The sequence below is a fragment of the Gavialis gangeticus genome, unplaced genomic scaffold (genome assembly GCF_001723915.1).
Source record: "Gavialis gangeticus isolate Ggan-Ray unplaced genomic scaffold, GavGan_comp1, whole genome shotgun sequence".
In the NCBI taxonomy this organism is placed as follows: domain Eukaryota; kingdom Metazoa; phylum Chordata; order Crocodylia; family Gavialidae; genus Gavialis; species Gavialis gangeticus.
This window is the reverse complement of record NW_017728980.1, coordinates 4,881,082-4,899,646: the sequence shown is the minus strand read 5'-3', so window position 1 is coordinate 4,899,646 and position 18,565 is coordinate 4,881,082. Positions and strand designations below refer to the sequence as shown.

General features: G+C 42.4%; 1 protein-coding gene across 4 annotated transcripts in view; it reads left to right on the top strand.

The window, feature by feature from the left end:
* Window positions 1-18,565, top strand: part of ARHGAP32 (Rho GTPase activating protein 32) — a 597,177-nt gene that overhangs the window by 320,649 nt on the left and 257,963 nt on the right. For 3 of the 4 annotated variants that reach the window (XM_019509213.1, XM_019509198.1, XM_019509223.1), the window contains 2 exons: window positions 1,068-1,109; window positions 1,490-1,574. In XM_019509213.1, the coding sequence (XP_019364758.1) occupies window positions 1,068-1,109; window positions 1,490-1,574 (127 nt within the window). The remainder of the gene's footprint in view (window positions 1-1,067; window positions 1,110-1,489; window positions 1,575-18,565) is intronic. The other variant, XM_019509206.1, reaches the window with a different exon arrangement.

Here is an 18,565-nt window from a genome sequence, read left to right as displayed (position 1 = left end):
TCAAAAGCCTTCCTGAAGTCTAGGAAAACTATATCCACTGCCACCCCTGCATCCAATGATTTAGTGACCTGGTCGTAAAAGGCCACCAGGTTGGTCTGACAGGACCTGCCGCTGATGAACCCATGCTGGTTGCCCCTGAGCATGCAGTTCCCTGCTGGCCCCTCCTGTGATCAGTTAAGATAACATTGTGATCAGTTAAGATAACTGGCCTGGATGTTAAGGCCGGGAATGGATGTAACTTGTGGTGTTGGTGCTTGTAACACTTGCCTGCTCTTTTGGAGTGGTTCCAAAGCTCACTTGGATTTTGGATCTCATTCTTGTGATTCAAGCTCTTGTAATTTCCCACCTGAATGTGGCTCATTAAAACAAACTAAGGGGAAGCTTGTTCGGTGCATAAGTGTGATATTTCCCGCATCTTCCTGTGCTCGGCAGGAAAGCTAAAAGCAAGTGTGCAGCCTTTCTATATGTTTTCATTAGAATGTTTCCCTCTTTCTGTTGCCTTTTTTCAGTCTTTTTTTTCCCTGTAACCTGTTCAAAGTGCTTTTTTTCACTCCTTTTTTTCTCTAGCTTCTGTCTGCCAAGGGAATGAATGCCTTCCCTTGGCAGAATGTATCCAACGGCTAGAAGCTGAAGTTTTAAACTCATAATCTGTGAGTGGGTTCAAAATCTGGCATTACAACTTGGCCCATACTTACCTAGAGTGCTGACCTAACATCCAGAACTGTCCAGCACTGATCTGTGCATTCAGAGCCCTCCTTTTGTCATGCTGTGATGCTGTTAGGGAAAATGGCTCTTTGTTCTAGTGCTTAGCAGCCAGATGCTGTTTCACTTCCCACTTAAATTCCCGTGGGAAGGGAGAGCCAGATAATGACAATCTCATTGGCTCACAACCAGAAATATCTATAGGCGTCTATAGCAGCCTCGGCAGAAGCAAGAGCATGTAGCAGAGCCAGAGACGTCTGCCCTGTCAGCCATCGCAGTAGCTTGGGACACTTGGGGATGATTATGCCTCACCTCTGAATCTTAAGAAAGCCAAAGGATAAAAAACATTTCTTCTGCATCCTCAGATACACCCACCCAGGACTGATGGGCTGTGATGCCTTTCACAGGTAAAGTTCTACTTTCATACATGTCTCTCTTGCATCAGGGTGTTCACAGATGAATACTCCCAGCGAAGGTGAAGGTGGACCAGGTCTCGGGGCATCCTTTCCTATAGACACTATAGATGGTGATGGAACGCATGCTCTTCCCCAAAGAGGCAATGATAAATGTCCCTTTGTGGCTCAGTTTACCTTCCTCACCAAATCCCCATCCTCACTGCTTTTTAATGCCTCACATAAAAGGTGCTGTACATTCTGGTGGCTTTAAGACGGTGGAGCTTCCTGGACAGGCACTTCAATAATGGGTTAGCTGCATTTTGTCACAGCACTTGATTCCAGCAATTCTTTCAGTGATTTGCATCTTATGGATTACTTTTAATGTGCTTCAGGTTATCCTTTACCAAGGGCCACTTCCCGAAGATGGCTGAGTGCGCACACTTCCATTATGAGAATGTGGACTTTGGCAACATACAGGTGAGTTTTGCTTTCTTTTGTATATAATTGGGTTTATTGTTGTCATTGTATTAAACTGGACCAAGCATTTGATAGCACTGCAGGTAGGTACACTTTAATTTTCTGTTATCTGGGTTATCTCAAGATTCTACTTTCATTATACCTATGCCCTCTTGAAATAAAAGGGAGAATTATCTTTCTCTGGGTTTGATTAATGTCAGTATTTTAAGACAGCTGTTCAAAACAATTTTGAATTTTTACTCAACTGATAGCGAGCATTTGTTTCCTGCATGGGTGTGCATTTATATAAATATACATATGCAAATGTATGCAAATCACATATTTATAGCATAGATGTGAGTTCAGGTTTGGTTTATGTGGTATTTGCCACACGTACATCCAGCAGGTCTGTCCTCCTTTAAACGAATAACAGGAGGCTGTCAACCAACTCATGCTCTTTAATGCAGTGCTTGCTTTCAGAGACCAGTATCACCGTTGGTGCCTCTAGGATCCACCAGCTTTGTAGCCAAGGGAGGATTGAATTCCCAGGCTGCCCCCCTTTAACATCTAAATCATTTTGTGTAAAGTGAAGTGAATTAGTTACAGATTTCTAACGCTCTGCTCTTGAAAGTTGTGCTTCTGCCAGCATGCATCCGCTCTCCCACTGCTGGGGAACGTTCTGCCCGATAAGGAATCAAATGATCGCATCCCAGTTTCAACTTATTGTTCAAGTATGCCTGCTTTTGGAACGATAGATTTGCCCAGTAGCACTGGTGAGAGCAAAGAGTGGAACCGTCTTGTGGGCGATAGCTGGTAAAGAAAACAGTAGACAAAGTTCAGTCCCTGTTCTCAGAACTAAGAGGCAACAGGCTGTGTTCAAAGCCACATGTTTTGCTAGATGCTGTATGCATGTGTGCATGCGAACGTACATGCCAAAGCCCTAACCTTCTAAACAGGCAAGGGAAAATGGGCACAGCACGGAGAGGTGAAGTCACTTGCCTGAGCTCATGCAGCTGATCGGTAGCAGAGCCAAGACTAGAACTTGTATTGTGGGACTTATATCAAGTGTCAGTCTTGGATCATGCTGTCTTTCCAAGCTGCTCTAGTGTTTACTTCCAGTTCTTACTGAAGTCGATGGAAGATATGCCACTGAACCAAGAAGAGCAGGATCCAGCTTTTGTATTGCATTATGTTTCTAATGAGAATCACAACTGTTTTCTGCTCCTCTATCTGGAGAGCATGACTAGCTCTGCCTCCCTACCCAGATCTCTTTTTATGTTCTGAATTGACACCATTAATCTTTTTGTTGTTTTGAAGAGGGTTTCATACAGGAGTAAGTGCTGAGCAGGACTCCGTCTAGATTTATATTGTATTGCATTGTGCATTCCTCTGAGAATGCTCTCGTCTCTTCCATCATTCAAAGATAATAAGAATATTGAGTGCATTACCAGACCTCCAACACAATGATTTTCTTGAGCAAGATTGCATCCTGTGGCTCTCTATTATTGCTTAAAATATTTTGAGGACAAATGATTGGACTGTGTTTGTGGTTTCAGTACATCTTGATGTGTGTTAATACTTCAGGCATGGTTAGATGGCAGTGATGCTGAATTTAGTGTTCATGAAAAGGAGCTTCTAATCACAGTGATAAAAGCATGTGTGATCTTTTCAAATTTTCTTCGTGTTATTCTGCCCGTGAACCTTAATCTGCGGGAAAATTTTGAAATGTGAAACTCTAGGCTTTTAATTGCCCAAGGTAGTCTTGAAAGTTAGGATTTCAGATTCGAAGTCATTTACACGTTTTAAATAGTTTTTCCTCAGGCTCTTAGCAAAAAAAACATGCTTAACTGTAGGGCTACTTTCTTGCATAAAGTTAAGCATGTGCTTAAATTTATTTATTGAATCAGAGCCCTACTAGACCCTACCTTCTGGTTTCTATGTTCTGCCAGTGATAGCTGGTAGAGTCCCATTGGGCAGCAACTTTCTAACAGGAATAAGAAGCACTGTAAGAGAGTGGTTGGGACTCACTGCTCCTGGGAACTAAAGCACATTCCCCTGATCTCTGACCGTGAAAGGCCATGGGCATTACTGTGCTTTCTTGGGAGAAGACCAAGTATTAAAAGCTGTCAAAGAAAAACAAATTAAAGCTCTTAGTTTTATCTATTGATGCAGTTCCCTGGTGTAAAGCATAGTGCTGTATTGAACCTTAAACAAGTGACAGTCCCGAGTGGTTCTTTTGTGCTAGCAGATTGAAGTAGACAAGAGAATAGCAGTAGGCTGGAATGACATGCTTCTTGAATGACAGCTTGGTACCTAGTTGCAAATTATTAATGTGCATCTGAAGGCATGGTGGGTGTAATTTCTTGGTAAAAATGATGTGCTCTTAATAATTTGCGTAAGAGAAATGCAGCGTTTCATAGCTAGAACAGTAATTGCATAAAGGTGCCTATTAACAGTCTGGCCAGCTTTCAAATCTCTTTGTAATGTTTTTATCATATGCAATAGGGGCTTGGTTGTGCAATGGATGTTAATACCTTGACATTTCACCTCTAGATGCTCTTAAATCAGCCTCATGAGACATGAAAGTGGATTTGTTCTGTTCTTACTCTAGTGCTAACAAAACCCCACTCACATCAGCGTGACTTTTCTCTTTTTAAAGAGACCCAGGACTGGTCCATAAGGGTCGTTGCCCATCACCAGTGAGGTGCCCTGGCAGTTGCGTGCCCATCATGCTGAACACTGCATGGGTTACACAGTGAAGGAGCTGTGTGTAGCCTGGATTCATCCACTGGATGGGAATTCACTTGTTCGTGTGTCTCAAATTCAGATACACATTTAAGCTGAGATTTCCAAAGCAGCTCAATGAGCTTTGGGCATGAAATTCCATCTGAAATGAGGGGCAGAAGGCAGTGTTTCGTTCATCTGATGAAGTGGGCTGTGGCCTGCCAAAACCGACGCCTCTCTGAACTAGCTAGTCTCTAAGGTGCCACTCGGCTTTGCCTGCTGCCTGACGTCTCATGAACATGACTAACTACTTCTCTCTATTGTGGAATGGAGGGCTGAGAGCCCAAGGAGACTTTGAAAATCAGTTTTAAAAAACTCTTGCCACTTTCTATAAAATAAAATGCAAATGACTTTTACAGAATAAACCGTATTCCTGTGAGGGTTTCTGTGTGGTTTGAGTCACCAGAGCACAGTAGAGCTGCCCATGCGTATAGCATCTCTTGTTTGAATTGACTTGCTACTATTCAAAATGCTTTAAAGGCTGATTATAAAATGTTATAAATGGGATTTTGGTTTGTGTATATCCAGTCAGCGTCCTAGTTCCATGGGTGGCGTGACACCCAAGGCATGAAGGGTGAGCCAGCAGCCGTATTTGTCAACGATGAGAAATATTTTCTTTGCTCTCTTATTGTGAGAAGTAACTTCCTGGGTTTTACACTTGATTTAGCTGTGCATTTTCAGCTCTCAGCAGGTCGGTCTGGTATATGGTTGGCTGTCACCTACATGGCATAATATACTGAGTTCTCATCCCGAGCACACTGCTTGCTTGCCCTGACCTCAGACAAATTAATTAAACGCCTTTGTAACAGGATGTTCTTTGATGACTGCAGCAGTATAAGGAACTCACTGGTATGGAGGCAAATTATATTTAGCTTGTCAGTGTCTTGGTTTTCACTTGTGTTAGTAGGGATAATAACACCTACTGCACATTGGGAGTTACGTAAGCTATTTGCTAAGGTTTGTGCACTGCTGTGGAAAGCTGGAGCATAATATGATATAAAGTATTATTATCTTAGCAATCCACTCTAGAACAGGAGGTTGCATTAGCACAAAAGAGGTAAGCAGCAAAGCAAAGCTTTGGAAGGCTCTTTCCCTTTTGTACTGTTTTTTAAGCAGTGAAACTATACAATATACTTTCAGCCTGGATTTGAGACAGTGAAATTAAATCCTTTCACAGACAGCAGCTTTAACTGGCAGAAAAAAATGGCCATAGCTGTAAGGCCAAAGGCTGGCTAGCCAGGCAAGTAGCTCTCTTTATTGGGACACCCTGTTGATACCAACACTTCAGTAATGGGACGTGCTTTGTTGATCACAGCAGTGTAAAGAATTCACTGGTGTGTTGATTAAATACATTATTTTATCACTGCATTTATCTTTCAAGTCTGCACTGTTGACTTTTTAATTTGGGGATGAAAGGCCAACCTCCTGCGCAGTGCCTTTGTTGTAGTCTAGGGGTGGGTGAGGTTTTGCAAGTCTCACTCATTTGGAGAAGTGGAGACGGGAGCTAAACCTCTTGCCGCCTCTCTGCAAGCCACATTTTCGATAGCGGGCATTGCTACGCAGTGGGTGGAATGTGCTGATTCAGAACGGATAGGGTGGACTGAGCTTCCTTCTCCCCTGCTTAGCTCCTCTCCCCTTTCCACCATTTTTGTCTGGTATCTGCGAAGTGGTGTTTCATATATATCCTCTGAATTTGATTAATTGTATATGGGAAAATATTGGTGAAAAGACTTGCAGGTATATACATTGGACTTGCTCATGCATATTATATTCAGCAGCATAATCTGAGGGAAAGCGCCAGGCTTCCAGAAGATCGAGCTTCTTTCCCCCCCGTTCTCCCACTTGCTTGCTTTATTTGTTAGGTAAACCATTTAGAGCCCAGTTAAGCAAAGCAGCTTAGCAGGCAGTACCTTAGAAAGCACTTGAGAAGTATCATTTATAATGTAAGGGTAACGTTTTCAAAATCCCCCAGAGCTCCCATTTTTTAAAAAGGACTGAAGTGATTCCAGGGGAGTTAGCTGCCTCCATGCCTTTAAAAGTCTGGGTCTTCGTCTCTTAAAGCCCCTTAACTTTCAGTGAGACTTAGGACTTGTCTACACACAACAGTTGTACCGTTTTAGCAAAAACGTAGCAGTTGCATAGCTCAGTGACCTAATAAAGTAGCCACAAAGGTGCTTATATCAGTGCAGAACAGCATTTCTGTGAGCGTGGCTGGAGTGGTGTTGTAGCCAGGAATCGAACAAGAGGCAAGGGGGTTTCTTGTGATATCTTTTTTACGACCAGCTGTGTTGCTGTGCTGCAGGTTCACCGTCTATGAGGTGGCTATTGCAGTGATAGTTGATTTTACTCTTCCTTGTTGTGTTGGATTGCTGTCGTCATGCTTTTCGGTAGGAGGTTTGGGTCTGCTGCATAATGACCAAAAGTCAAGTCTCTAGGCTTATATGGCTTGGTTTAGTAGAATAATGAGTATGTCCTCTGTAAGCTGATCTCTTTTGGTGAAAGTTAGGTGAAGGTGACGATTTCTCAGTTTTCCTCCTTTTACAACCATGTATACAGCTGGACCAATAACAGATGGGACACAGACCCTCTTATTTCTGAGAGAGAGAGAGAGAGAGAGAGAGAGGGATGGATAGTACTAATAATGAACTCCATCAGTATATTTTATTTGGTGCATGTGTTAGAAGTAGAGTGTGCTTGCTGGTCAGCCTTGTAATTCCAGTGTATTTTGTTCTATCCAGAGCCCAAGAAGCTGGAATAAAGGGAGCAAAGAATATTTGCTTTCCTCTAATGACCTAATGATTGATGCAAAGTACCCTTTCAGTCAGCGTGCTCCATATGTGCTTTATAGTAGCAAGGAAAAAATCCAGAGACTCGATACTAGAAGTGGGCTGGATTACTATAGATGGAAGATCCAGTCACTTATCCATTAAACTCTGGCACTGAAAGTAGCAGGAGCATGTTATCAGTGACAGAGGAAGTATTTAAACTCAGAATTGCTTTCTCCAGTCCAGGCAGCAGCTGCCAGGAGTCCCTGTTACACGCTCTGCAGTACCGGTTCCTGTGAAATGCCTTTGGCAAGCTGTGACTGCCCAGCCAGGTTTTGTTCCTGCGGTGGCTGTGGTTGTATTCCGTTGGTCCTTTTCTGGTGTGCCTTCGGAAGTAGTAGTCTTGTAGAAATCAGTTTTGTCCCCTCTGTGCCTTTTGTGAACAATGTTGTTGATAAACAGGGATCTGGGCTTTCCGTTTGTCATGGCAAAACATGGTATTTTCTCCTTTTAAGGAGAAAAACGGGGGAAATGGCTGGGGGGAGTGGGAGGAGGCAATCAGCAGGGGGTGCTATGTGCACGTGCACACACATATGCCTGCACATGGCTGCCAGGCAGCCTGGAGAGCAGCTTGCCGCAGGTAAGTCTGGCGGGGTGGGGGTGGGAATTGAGGCCCCCATAGTAAAGGAGAGAGTTGGGCAAGGCTGGGGCTGGGGCTGGGGCTGGGGCTGGGGCAGTGCGTGGGGCTTGGGGCACAGGGCCAGAATGTGTGGCTGCAGGGCCCAGGTGGGGAGCCGGATGGGTTCGCAGGCAGCTCACCCAGGAAACTGGGGCAGGGGGTGGCTCCCTACTGCTACGCACACTCCTTGGGAGAGCATGGGAGGTACGTGCCCCCCTGATTTGTGTGCAGGGTGTGGGGGTGGGCTGGCCTCTGGGCTCAGGCTCCCCACCCAGCTTCCCTCTCCTGGGGCCTCTGCAGCCCAGCAGGCAGGACCCAACGTGGCAGGGCAGAGTGGGGCGGAAAAGCTTGTTGCCACTGCTGCGAGCCCCGCACCGCCATGGCAAAGTGCCCCCACCCTCCTGGTAGCAGTGGGGGTGGCGGCACAGAGTTGGGCCCTTGGCAGTCCCTCTCTGCCCGAGGGGGGATGGGGAGCTGGGCTTCATGCTTTGCTGTACCACAGCTGGGGCTCAGGAGCTGTCGGGGGGGCAGGGGGCTGTGGATCTGGGTCCCTGGCCCTGTAGCCCTGGCAGCTGGGTGTCCCCTCCAGTGGGGCTGAGAGGCCTGGGGGGCTGTGGTAGGGAGCGAGGGTATCAGCAGGGCCAGGGATGCTGTGGGTGGGGAGTGAGGAGCAGTGGCAGGGTACCAGCAGCAGGGCTGCTCAGCACCCAGCTAGCTGCAGCTAGCCCCATGCCCTTGTGAGCAAAGGCGTCGGGGGAGCTCTGACTTTTCACAATAAAAAACCTCCAAATCAAATGCCAAAATGTATAGATATTTAAAATGTATTTTATTATAGTGATTGAGGCACTGGTAGGCTTCCAAATTGCTTTAACATTATAAACATATCAATATAATATTGCATTCAGCTGATACCTAAATATATAATGGTGTTTCGTTCTAATCACAGAAACCATGGGTTTGGGGGTTCTTAATCGGAGATTTTCTATGATGGGTGTTTATCAGACTATTTGTGATTTTTAAACACCGGAAACCAGGGTCACTGTTGATAAGGTTATATGTTTTGCCTTTAAGTAATGCTATGGGGGAGAAGATAAGCTTATACATTTAAAGCTGCGTCTATGTCCGAATCTTTCTGAATCTCTCCGATTTGATTTGGAGAGTCTAAAGAGTCCTCTGATTTGATATGGATTCGGAGATATGGCCACCAAATCGGGTCGAATCTCCACCAGATCGAATCGGGGACCGAAGCTTTGCACAGCCCTACTTTTTATCTCTTCACATAGTTTTCTGCCTCCTCCTGATCTCAGGAGCAATCTTTCCTGCTTTCTGGCCAGAACCACCTGCCCCCTCTAATATGCTCCTTTTGCGGTTAATCCTCAGTGGAGGGAAACTTTGCAAGTGCCTTTGGAGACCAGGGGGTTTCAGAGCAGCCAAATTTAGAGTGTATGTGGAAACTGCTTCTAATAACTTAATTCCACCAACACCTTCCTCAGAATTGGCCCCAGCCCTTGCCAGCATCAACAGATTAAAAAAATTGGAGTTTGGAGGCCAAGCTTTTTAATGCCAAACTGAGCCAGGAAAATATTCAAGGAGTAAGTTCACCTCAGCTTTTGGATCCTCATGTTTCCCACATGCCGTGTCCAATTTACCGTTAACTTCTCAAAAACTTTTACTCTGGAATTATTTCATACCTGTGAAATTTCAGCCAAATTGGGTTTCTTCCAGTGAACTGGGAAGAAATCAAGAATAACTTCAGCGTTAAGTATGGAACAACTGACATCTCTCCATAATACAATGCTATCGTTGCTAGCAGCTTTCTTTTTGGGGAACAGCACAAATGACCTTATAAAGGGACTTTGCTCTCTCTTTAGTGGCTGGTTCAAATAACAAGAGGTTCCCAAGTGTCCGGTGTGCATCCTTCTAGAAGCACCAGTCTTTTAGATCATGTAATAGTCCCTCTTGCTTTGAGCTCTAACGAAACCATTTTCAAATCTTGCTGATAGCCTCGGTGGAGTCGGCTAGGTTTCCATTTTTAATATAAAGCCTTTAATTTTCTATTTATTTAGTTAGTTTTGGAAGGCATTCAAATCCTTTTGTTGCTGTGCCTAAGTCAGTCCTATTACTAGAAATATGATGTCCCTCCTGCATAAGGGACAAGAGACTGCATGGACCAGGTTCTTCAGCGGGGTGGAGCTGGCATTAATAGTGTTTCCCTGGGAGCAGTTCAGAGCGGACAGTGCAGCCCCCTTGTTTCTGCCACTGTAGGTGCATACAAATGACTAGTCTGCATTTGTTTGGGGTTGTTTCCAGCTGCTTTTCCCTTCTCTGAATGTGCTTCCTCCCTGAAGCAGTGATTTCCTCCCTAACAGGCAATTTCTGAAGCCAAAGCAGAGTTGTAAAACCTATTTATCTTTCTTTGTATAAAATAATAATTCGGTTTTCTGCCAGTACTAAATCAAAAGTAGTATGTGGCTATTGAATTATCTTTCAAATGAGAGGGTCTTTCCGTTCCTATCACTTTGGATTAAAAGCCTATGTCTGGTTCCATGTATTCCCTTTATTTTAGACCGAGTCATTTTTAAGTCTAAATTGAATCATTATGTGATGTAACCCACTAACATTTGCCAGCAGTGAATGTTTCACTTTTGATTCACGTGGCCATTACCCTTTCTTCTCTTGTCGCAGAGGGAGCACAGGTCACCAGCTAAACGTTAGACGCCAGCTCCAGTTGCAAGGTTTTGAACTTCATCTTGAGGGGCATTTATGGTCAAAGTTTTGATTTGGACCAAAATGCCCATCCTTTCTGATGTTCTTCTTCCGAGTCCAATTGGTCTGGGTACTTGCATGTCATACTGACTGGAGGATAGCAAATGTAGAAATAGGCACTTCTTAGAAGAATACGGTGAGTCTAGTTTAAAATGTCCAGACCACGGGACACTTTTATAACCTAACTGAGTATAATCAGTTTTGTAGCCATATGCCTCAAGAGAAGAAATGAATCCATACTGTTTCCTTCCGGACTGGGACACTTTGGTGAATGTTAGCTGTTCCAGTGACCAACATATTTTTGAATCTCTGCCACTTGAATGTGTTTCTTTTTGCTCAGACTTTATTTGGCTATAATAGTAAAGCTATGAATCATTTTTTTCTTTCAAACTTGGGACTCTAGTATTTAAATTCATACTGAGGCCCTTTACTTTTCAGATGGGCTGAGAATCCCCAGCTCAGACTGTCTGGAGAAAGAGCTATGGGTAGCTTCACCCTTTTTTGCAGTTTAGGTGATTTTCATTAAGCCGTCTAATGTTTGGCACATAACTTTAAAAATGTTGGCTTACTGCTTTTTTTTTTTTCTTCTTCCTTTTCATGCTTTAGGTACAGGGAGGTCATTTGAGTAGTTTTGGTCTTTATCAGCAGGCAGTGGCTATTGCATGACCTGAGTAAATCTTAAAAGAAACTAAGAGCTGGAACAGGCCCATCTGCTAATTTTGGCAGTGACCTACACTGTTTGCTGCCATCATAAATCATCTTTAGCAGCATGTCACAGAAATATATAAAAATTGTTTTAATCAGCAACTGGAGCAGAGTTGTGTTGGAAAATTGTTCTTCCCTGAGGGTTAATGATCTGGAAAAAAAGAAAGATGTATTATGTGTGTAATTAAAATTATTAAAAAAAAAGAATCCATGCGCTCCAGCAAAATAGTCCTTATTTTATAGTGTTACATACCTTGAGAGGGGATTAAATCTTACAGTTTTATATACAGTAAGTCATTCTGTTTAACAAGAAGAACATTAGAAATACAGGCTATGTAGCACTCAGGGCATTACAAATATGCCAAGGCGGTATGGTTTTAATAACTAGCTAACTTAATATACATATGATCCTTTGGATTTATAGAAGCAGGGAATATTTTTGTTCTCCAGTGGAGGTTTGACATGAGGGTGGATGTATTAGCTGTTAAACCAAACATCATTTGAAACAGTTACATTGTGTTTACTATACCTGCTTGGATAAAGGACAGTTTATTTAGTTTGTGCTTGGGTGCCAGAGATCCTGGTTTCCATGAGAGAGTTGGCTGCGTAGAGGCAGCAAGTTAAGGTACCAGAGTTGAATGCTATTTATCATTAGTTTTAGATTTTCAGTAGTATATTTTATTACTGTAATATTGGTGTTTTCATGCATTTCCTCATTAAAATGCCTGGATAATGTGGCCTAATCTTGTATAGTGCATTTGTTTGAGCAACTGCGTTGTCTTTTGCTATGGGTTAAGGTTGACACGCGTGACTTAGAGCAACTGAATTTTTTAATTTGACCCATGCATTGGAACCCTGGAGAGATCATTTACTACCTGTGGAGGTGGGATTTACTCCCCAGGTTGTTTGGGTCTTTACACGTCTGCAGACTTCTCATGTGGATCTGAAATGTCCCAGAGGTAATGGCTACCAAGAACAGGTTTTTTGTTCTGGCCTGATAGACATATCCCTTCACCAGCACCAATACAGGCATGGTTTGTAGGAGGCATTTTGGCAAGTCTGTAGATTTCTCCATGCTTTAAATATTATCTTCCTGTTCTCTGCTGTAGCATGATGCTTAGGATGTGAGGTTCCTTTTACGATGTCCTACAAACATAGCATGACCTTCAAGACCCTAGGACTTTTGTACTGAAGGGCAGCTTTGATCTCTGTTTATAGATCCAGAGATTATCAATTATCCTTCCCCTTTTTTTTTCTCTCTGCCTACTACTTTTGCCTTCTGGTCATTGTGTTACTAGATCCTTGGCATTCAGTTTGCAGTTGTGGTGCTAACAGCACGTGAACCCGAATGCTTCTAATTACACACCCGCTAGAAGCCCAGTTTAGCAATGTAGTAACGACTTGAATGGCTCAAGTCATTACTTGAATGGTTATATGGCTCATTTTGATTAAAATATTTAAAGTGAACTGCACATGGATTCCGTGGGGCTCTCCATCTTCAAGACTCTAGAAAGAAAGAAGGGAAACGATAATTGATAATCTCTGGCTCGATAACAGAGATCAAATACTATACAGTTGGTCATCTCTAATTTCTAGCTGTGCTGAAGCCCATGCAGCACATTCCTCAGTGCAAATAAGCAAATGGTTCAGGTTTTTTTCCTCTACCAATGTCTGAAAGAACTACTCAAAACAAGTAAGTAGGTGGCTTGCTTTTCTACGTGTTTTCAATGTATAAAAATTCCCCTCTTACTGGACTGAATTAGTTTCCCTTGAAAGCTCTTGATCTTTTAAGAGCAGATGCTACAGAAAGCTTGTTTGGGGACTTTGAACATCACATTGCTCATAGTTGATCTACTCGGGCCACTGAGGCTAATAACTCCCCTTTTCATTTTTCTTGCTTTGTTTTTTAATGCCTTGTGAGGTTTCTAATTATTCTAAGTGGTAAGAACTTGGGCTTTTGAACCTCAGTTAAAGGGGTCTATGCCTCCAGCAACAGTTTGCTGCCAGCACTGCAGCCCCAGAGAGACATTTGTCAGCAATAACTCTGAAGTGAGAAATGTTGCCCAGTGAGTGGCACTAAACCCCATGCATAACAAGCTACTGAAATAAAAATCTGCAGTGTCGTGTATCTGATAATATATGCTTAGAATCCACAAGCCTGCCTTAAAATTAACTCTCCTCTATTGGGTGGATGATGAAGCTTTTAAACGCGGTGATAAAACAAATTGCCTACTAGAAAAGCTCATTTTCAGGCAAGCTTTATGGTTTTGTCCTGCCAGTTTATGTCTAGGTACTAATAAAAATCCTCCTGAGTTACTCTACCCTGCAGCTGCATAGCCACTGTTTGTGGTGCTTTACTCTTCCCTTCATTTATTGTAAATCAGGGACGTCAAACAGTCCGTCTTTTTAATTGACTCGAGAATGATTATGGCATGGGTTTTTATTTCCCATGGTTCAGACTGCAGAGATTCAAACAGAATACTTTTACAGCATGAGTTCTGATTATCCTTAAAATGGGATTTTTTTCTGGAAAGAGTGGCAGATGGATCGATAAGATCCATTTGTGGTGAGCCCTGTGATGACTTTGGATCTAGTGCTCTAGACTGTGTGTGGAAACCCTTGCAGAAGGGGTTGGTGTGGACTTTAAGCCTTTGGTTTCAGGTGAAAGAGCTGCAAGGTTCATCAAGCAAAGGAGCTCTGAGAGGGGTGATGTGGGCTGTGGGATCATGGTAAGGGCCTGAAGTGTTGGGAACAACAGAGCCTACTTCATAGACTGCCTCCCATCTCCCTTGTTTTGTGGGCTGAGGTTAGAGGTAAGGTTGCAGGATTTGGCCGGTTCATATTTTTAAATAACCAGCGGATAGATTTGGTTTTGAAACCCTGCTGGGGTCAGTCAACTGGAGCTGGCGCACACCCTTTGCATTGACAGCAGAGCTGCGGCACGCGGGCCAGCTCATGCCTACCGGCTGAGTTTCACTTTCCAAGTTGTGGGTGCTCTACATTCCCCATCAAACCCTCACAAGACTCATACCCCTTTATACACAGAGCCAGGGGTCACACAGCTGGTTTTCAGCTAATTCTGGCCACAGGATGAAAAGGAACTTCCTTTAGAGCATGTCAATGCTGCTTCTTGATACAGAAACAGCTACTGCTGGTTAGGAAAAGGTTTGCCCTTTGCTGAAAGCTCTGAGCATGCTGCTGCTGCATCTGCCAGCTCCAGGGTGCATAAAAATCAACATTTTTTTAAATTTAAACAAGTGGATTTTTTATTTAAACCATATTTTTTTGATTAAATTGATTTTTTTTAAGATTCTTTTTTTTTAAAAACACAACCAACCCTATATAAAGATAGTTTTAAGATATGTTAAAAATCAAAGATATTATCATGGAATAGGGATTATAACTTCTACTATATACTATTTGAGATAGTATAGTCATGTAACCTTTTTGGAAAAGCTTTATCAATAGGTCACAACAGGCCATGGACTATATTAGGGGTCCAATCTTATGGGGTTCCCATATGCTCCTCTATAGATTAGTAAAGATTAAAGAAAACCACTCTACCCAGTAAGACTTGGTGCTCAGCCTAGATTGAAGATGTCATTAAGCATCTCTGTGATACTTAGTTTTAGTTCTCAAATTGTGGATTTGTGTCTCCAGAGATAACATCCTTGTTAATAGCAGTATATGGAGATGAGAGAGAACAGATGTGACTACTTTCCCATCAGTCCTATTGTGTCTCTGTAAGTTTGTGTACACAGAGTCAAGCCCTTACCTCTCTCAAAGTGTGAAGTTTCAAGAAGTTAAAGGATATCAAACAACAAGAACGCACTTTTTGTAGAAAACAACAATTAAATCAAGGCTTCTTGACCAGTGATTTAAATCATGATTTAAATCAAATCCACCATGGCCATCCCTTGGGAATCTAGAGATGAAGCATGGAAATCCAAAAGATGGCTCTCACAAGGGCACAAAAAGCACCACATTCATGGGGCTGTTCACTAGTTTTGTTTTTATCTTCTTGCCTGAATGAGGCATCTGAGACTCACGCACGTGCACCCACGCAGTGTGTCTGCATTTGCAGGAATGGCTTTTGGGTTTCCAGGTGTTCATGCTGCATTTATTAGAAGTCTCATCTTCCCTACTTCAAGGTGACCTGGAAAAGGAGAAAGTAAGTTAGTGATGTGTCTTGTCTGCCTTATGATGTAAGAAACCTCTTGCAGGTCGTCAGTTTTTTTTGTTCTGTTTGTTCTTCTGTTTGCCATTTATTTTAGAAACTCAGGTCTTGCCGCTTGTGGTTCAGGGCTCTGGGGTGAACAAGAGGTGGAATACTGAGCAACCGTGGGAGGAAAGGGGTTTTGATCAATCTGTGTAAAAAGCATTTTTTTTTCTCCTTTTTTTTTTCTTCTTCTCACTGCTAACACAAGCACCTAATAAATTGGCAGATGGGTTACCTTAGAAAACTTCAGCCCCCCACTTCACTCGGTTAAGGGCTAGGAGAGCATGCAAACCATATCAGAGACCCTCCAGCAAAACCGAGCGATTACCAGGTCCATTCGGTGTATTTTGAAAGATTAAAAGAATAAAGAAAAGAAATATAACCCAGAACAGTAAAAAACACCCAAATAAGCACAATAAGAACAAAGATCCCAGTTCATAAAATGTAGGTGCTTTCAGAACATCATTTTAAAGAATATATCTTTATGAAACTATGGTAATGAAGGTAAAATAAGAAGTCATGATGGGAAAGAAAAAAAACAAACCAAACTGAAGACTGAAGTCTTAAGATGGTAGCCCTAGGAGCGAGCCCGTTTGGTAACTTCCCATCACTTTCCAAGCGCACACTGGGTTTTTGTTCATTGCTTAGAGGATTTTGTGGAAGGATAGTTTTTTTTCAGGTGATTTCAAAGTTTTTCAGGTTTGTCTGGTGAAAGCTAAGTCAACCTGGCAGCCTTCTCGTGAGTAAGTCATGTGGAAACTTTTGTTAACAGGGATACTGCTAAATTAAAAGCAGGTTCCACATCGTTCCATTCATTTTATAACGGGGGGGGGGAAAAAAAAAAGAAATCCTTTCTTGTCTTCAAAATGTTGCCATGTCCTTCAGTACCTGCTGTTCTTCTGGGAGCTTACTATCAGAACTGTGATATTTTTAAGCTTAATTATCCATAATTACAATTCTAGTTCAGAGAGGCCAAAAATAATGGCAGCTTCTAATTGCAGCTGTGTTTGAGGCCTGGTAATTAGTATTTTACCTAATTACATCCAAAGCCCATGACCCCTAGCTGTGATCTTGTCATGTGTCAGTTTGGACCTGACCAGCATTTGAACGGGAGTGCTCCTAGGGAGCTGTCCCTGGTGATTCAAGCCAGTGGCTTTCTTCCCTTGGAATATGTATTAAACCGCCATGCAGCTCAACAAGTTGGCCCAGATTTTCAAAAGTGACTAGGAAGCTTTAAGTCAGACATTCAAAATCACGGGGCTTCTGAATATCTTGGCTCATGTCTTTGGGAGGAGAGTTGTCAAAGCTCCCAACCAATGTGTCCATTGGAGATCCTGGGCATGATTCTCATTTACAATAAGATCCCTCCTCGGTAAACTACATTTAGACCCATCTTTCATTGCCAGAGAGGGGCAAAGGAGCCTTAGAATTAGCTCTCTTCTTCAGGTGTTAGGGTGTCTTGATCCGGTTTCAAGTTGGATAACTAACTTCAGTTTTTTCTTCTGAACTGTCTTTTGGCACAATATTCAGCTTCACTTCCTATCCTAAGCCAGTTATTTTTGGCATAAATTGTTAGCTGCCATGAGTCATGCCCAGATACAGCTTCATTTCAAGGGTAAGTGAAATAGTTTCCATGTATAGTGAAATTTATCTTAGAGGTATATGAAAATGGTGTTTCTGCCTTCCCTTCTAACTTTCTGGTGTCTGTAAAAGTCTGTGTTTTGGATTTATTTTATTTATGACTACCTCCCTCTCTCCCCTCCTCCCCCCCTTTTCGGATACCTCTTATGTCATAAGAGGTTTTACCTGAATTAGCTGGGAGTTTTATCTGAGGTCTCATATGTGGATTGTGATCTTTCTCATTCCTTAATTGGGGGGACAGCTATTCAGAATCCTTAGCAATGACATCTTTTCTCCCAACTTCTCAGACATTTATATTAATTCCAGTTAGAAAACAAAGTATTTTAAACAGTCTGAATAAATATCACTATCTTCTTAATCAGGCCTCACTTCCTTGGTATTTCTAGTGTAATAAACATGGCAAGACCCCATTCATTTGTAGATTCTTTCAGGACAAATCCAGAAAGAAAACAGTTTCATTAAGATTTAAAATACATAAAAAGCAGGAGTTAGGACCTTTTAAAAAAAAAAACTAAAGGTACATGCGCGCTTGCACATTTACCGGGTCCCTTTGTACACTGATCTGCAGCCTTCCTTGTACCTCCAACATTTTTATGTTCCATTTGTGAGTCATTTAAGGCAGAAGAGGCTCTTAGAGGTGGTCCTCAATGGAGATTTTATTGTAGGTAACTTGTAAATTGCTTTAAGCACATTCAGGATGAAACAGTCTCAATAAACAAAAGTTATAGTAGCAGTAGCAGCATTTAAACCCCACCATCAACATAACATGCCTTTGAATTCAACAAATCAAGACTATGGCAACAGATTTCACATAATGTTTATACTCCAGAGTGTGCCCTGTATGTGCACTCTCTGGTATACAGCCGACATAAATTAGTTCAAGAGACTTTTAATATTAGAATACACACATCTCAGGGGTTGAATGTTCGGCCTACACAGAGCTATAACTTGGTTGTCTGATGTGTGCATGTGTGTGTGCATGCATGTACATGTGTTTGTGCATTTTGCTTGCTTGTGTGGATATGTATATATTATACACTCTGGCTAAGATTTGCATGTTAACTGAAATTAATGGGTGATTATGACAATCTTAGCCTGTGAGGATAGAATATTAAGTATACCTAGACATGCATCTATTCCTGAGCCCCTCCAAGCCTAGGAGCTGTATGTATTTATAACAACCCCCCCGCCTGAGAGATTTACAGTTGAGTTAAGGATGCATGTCTCATGCCAGGTGAAGAGTTGGGTGGGGAATTTTAAGAGCCTGTGATCATGGCTCAGAGGATTTTTGTCTCTGGTGCCATATTTTGTTCTTGCATTCGTTTCAAAAGTTGCCGGACCTGATACAGTACCTGTTGAAGTTAATGGAGGATTTCCAGTTGACTTCATTTGGGGCGGTATCAGACTTGTAAAAGGGGTCCTTACAAAACAAGAAGTAAAAAAAAAAAAAAAA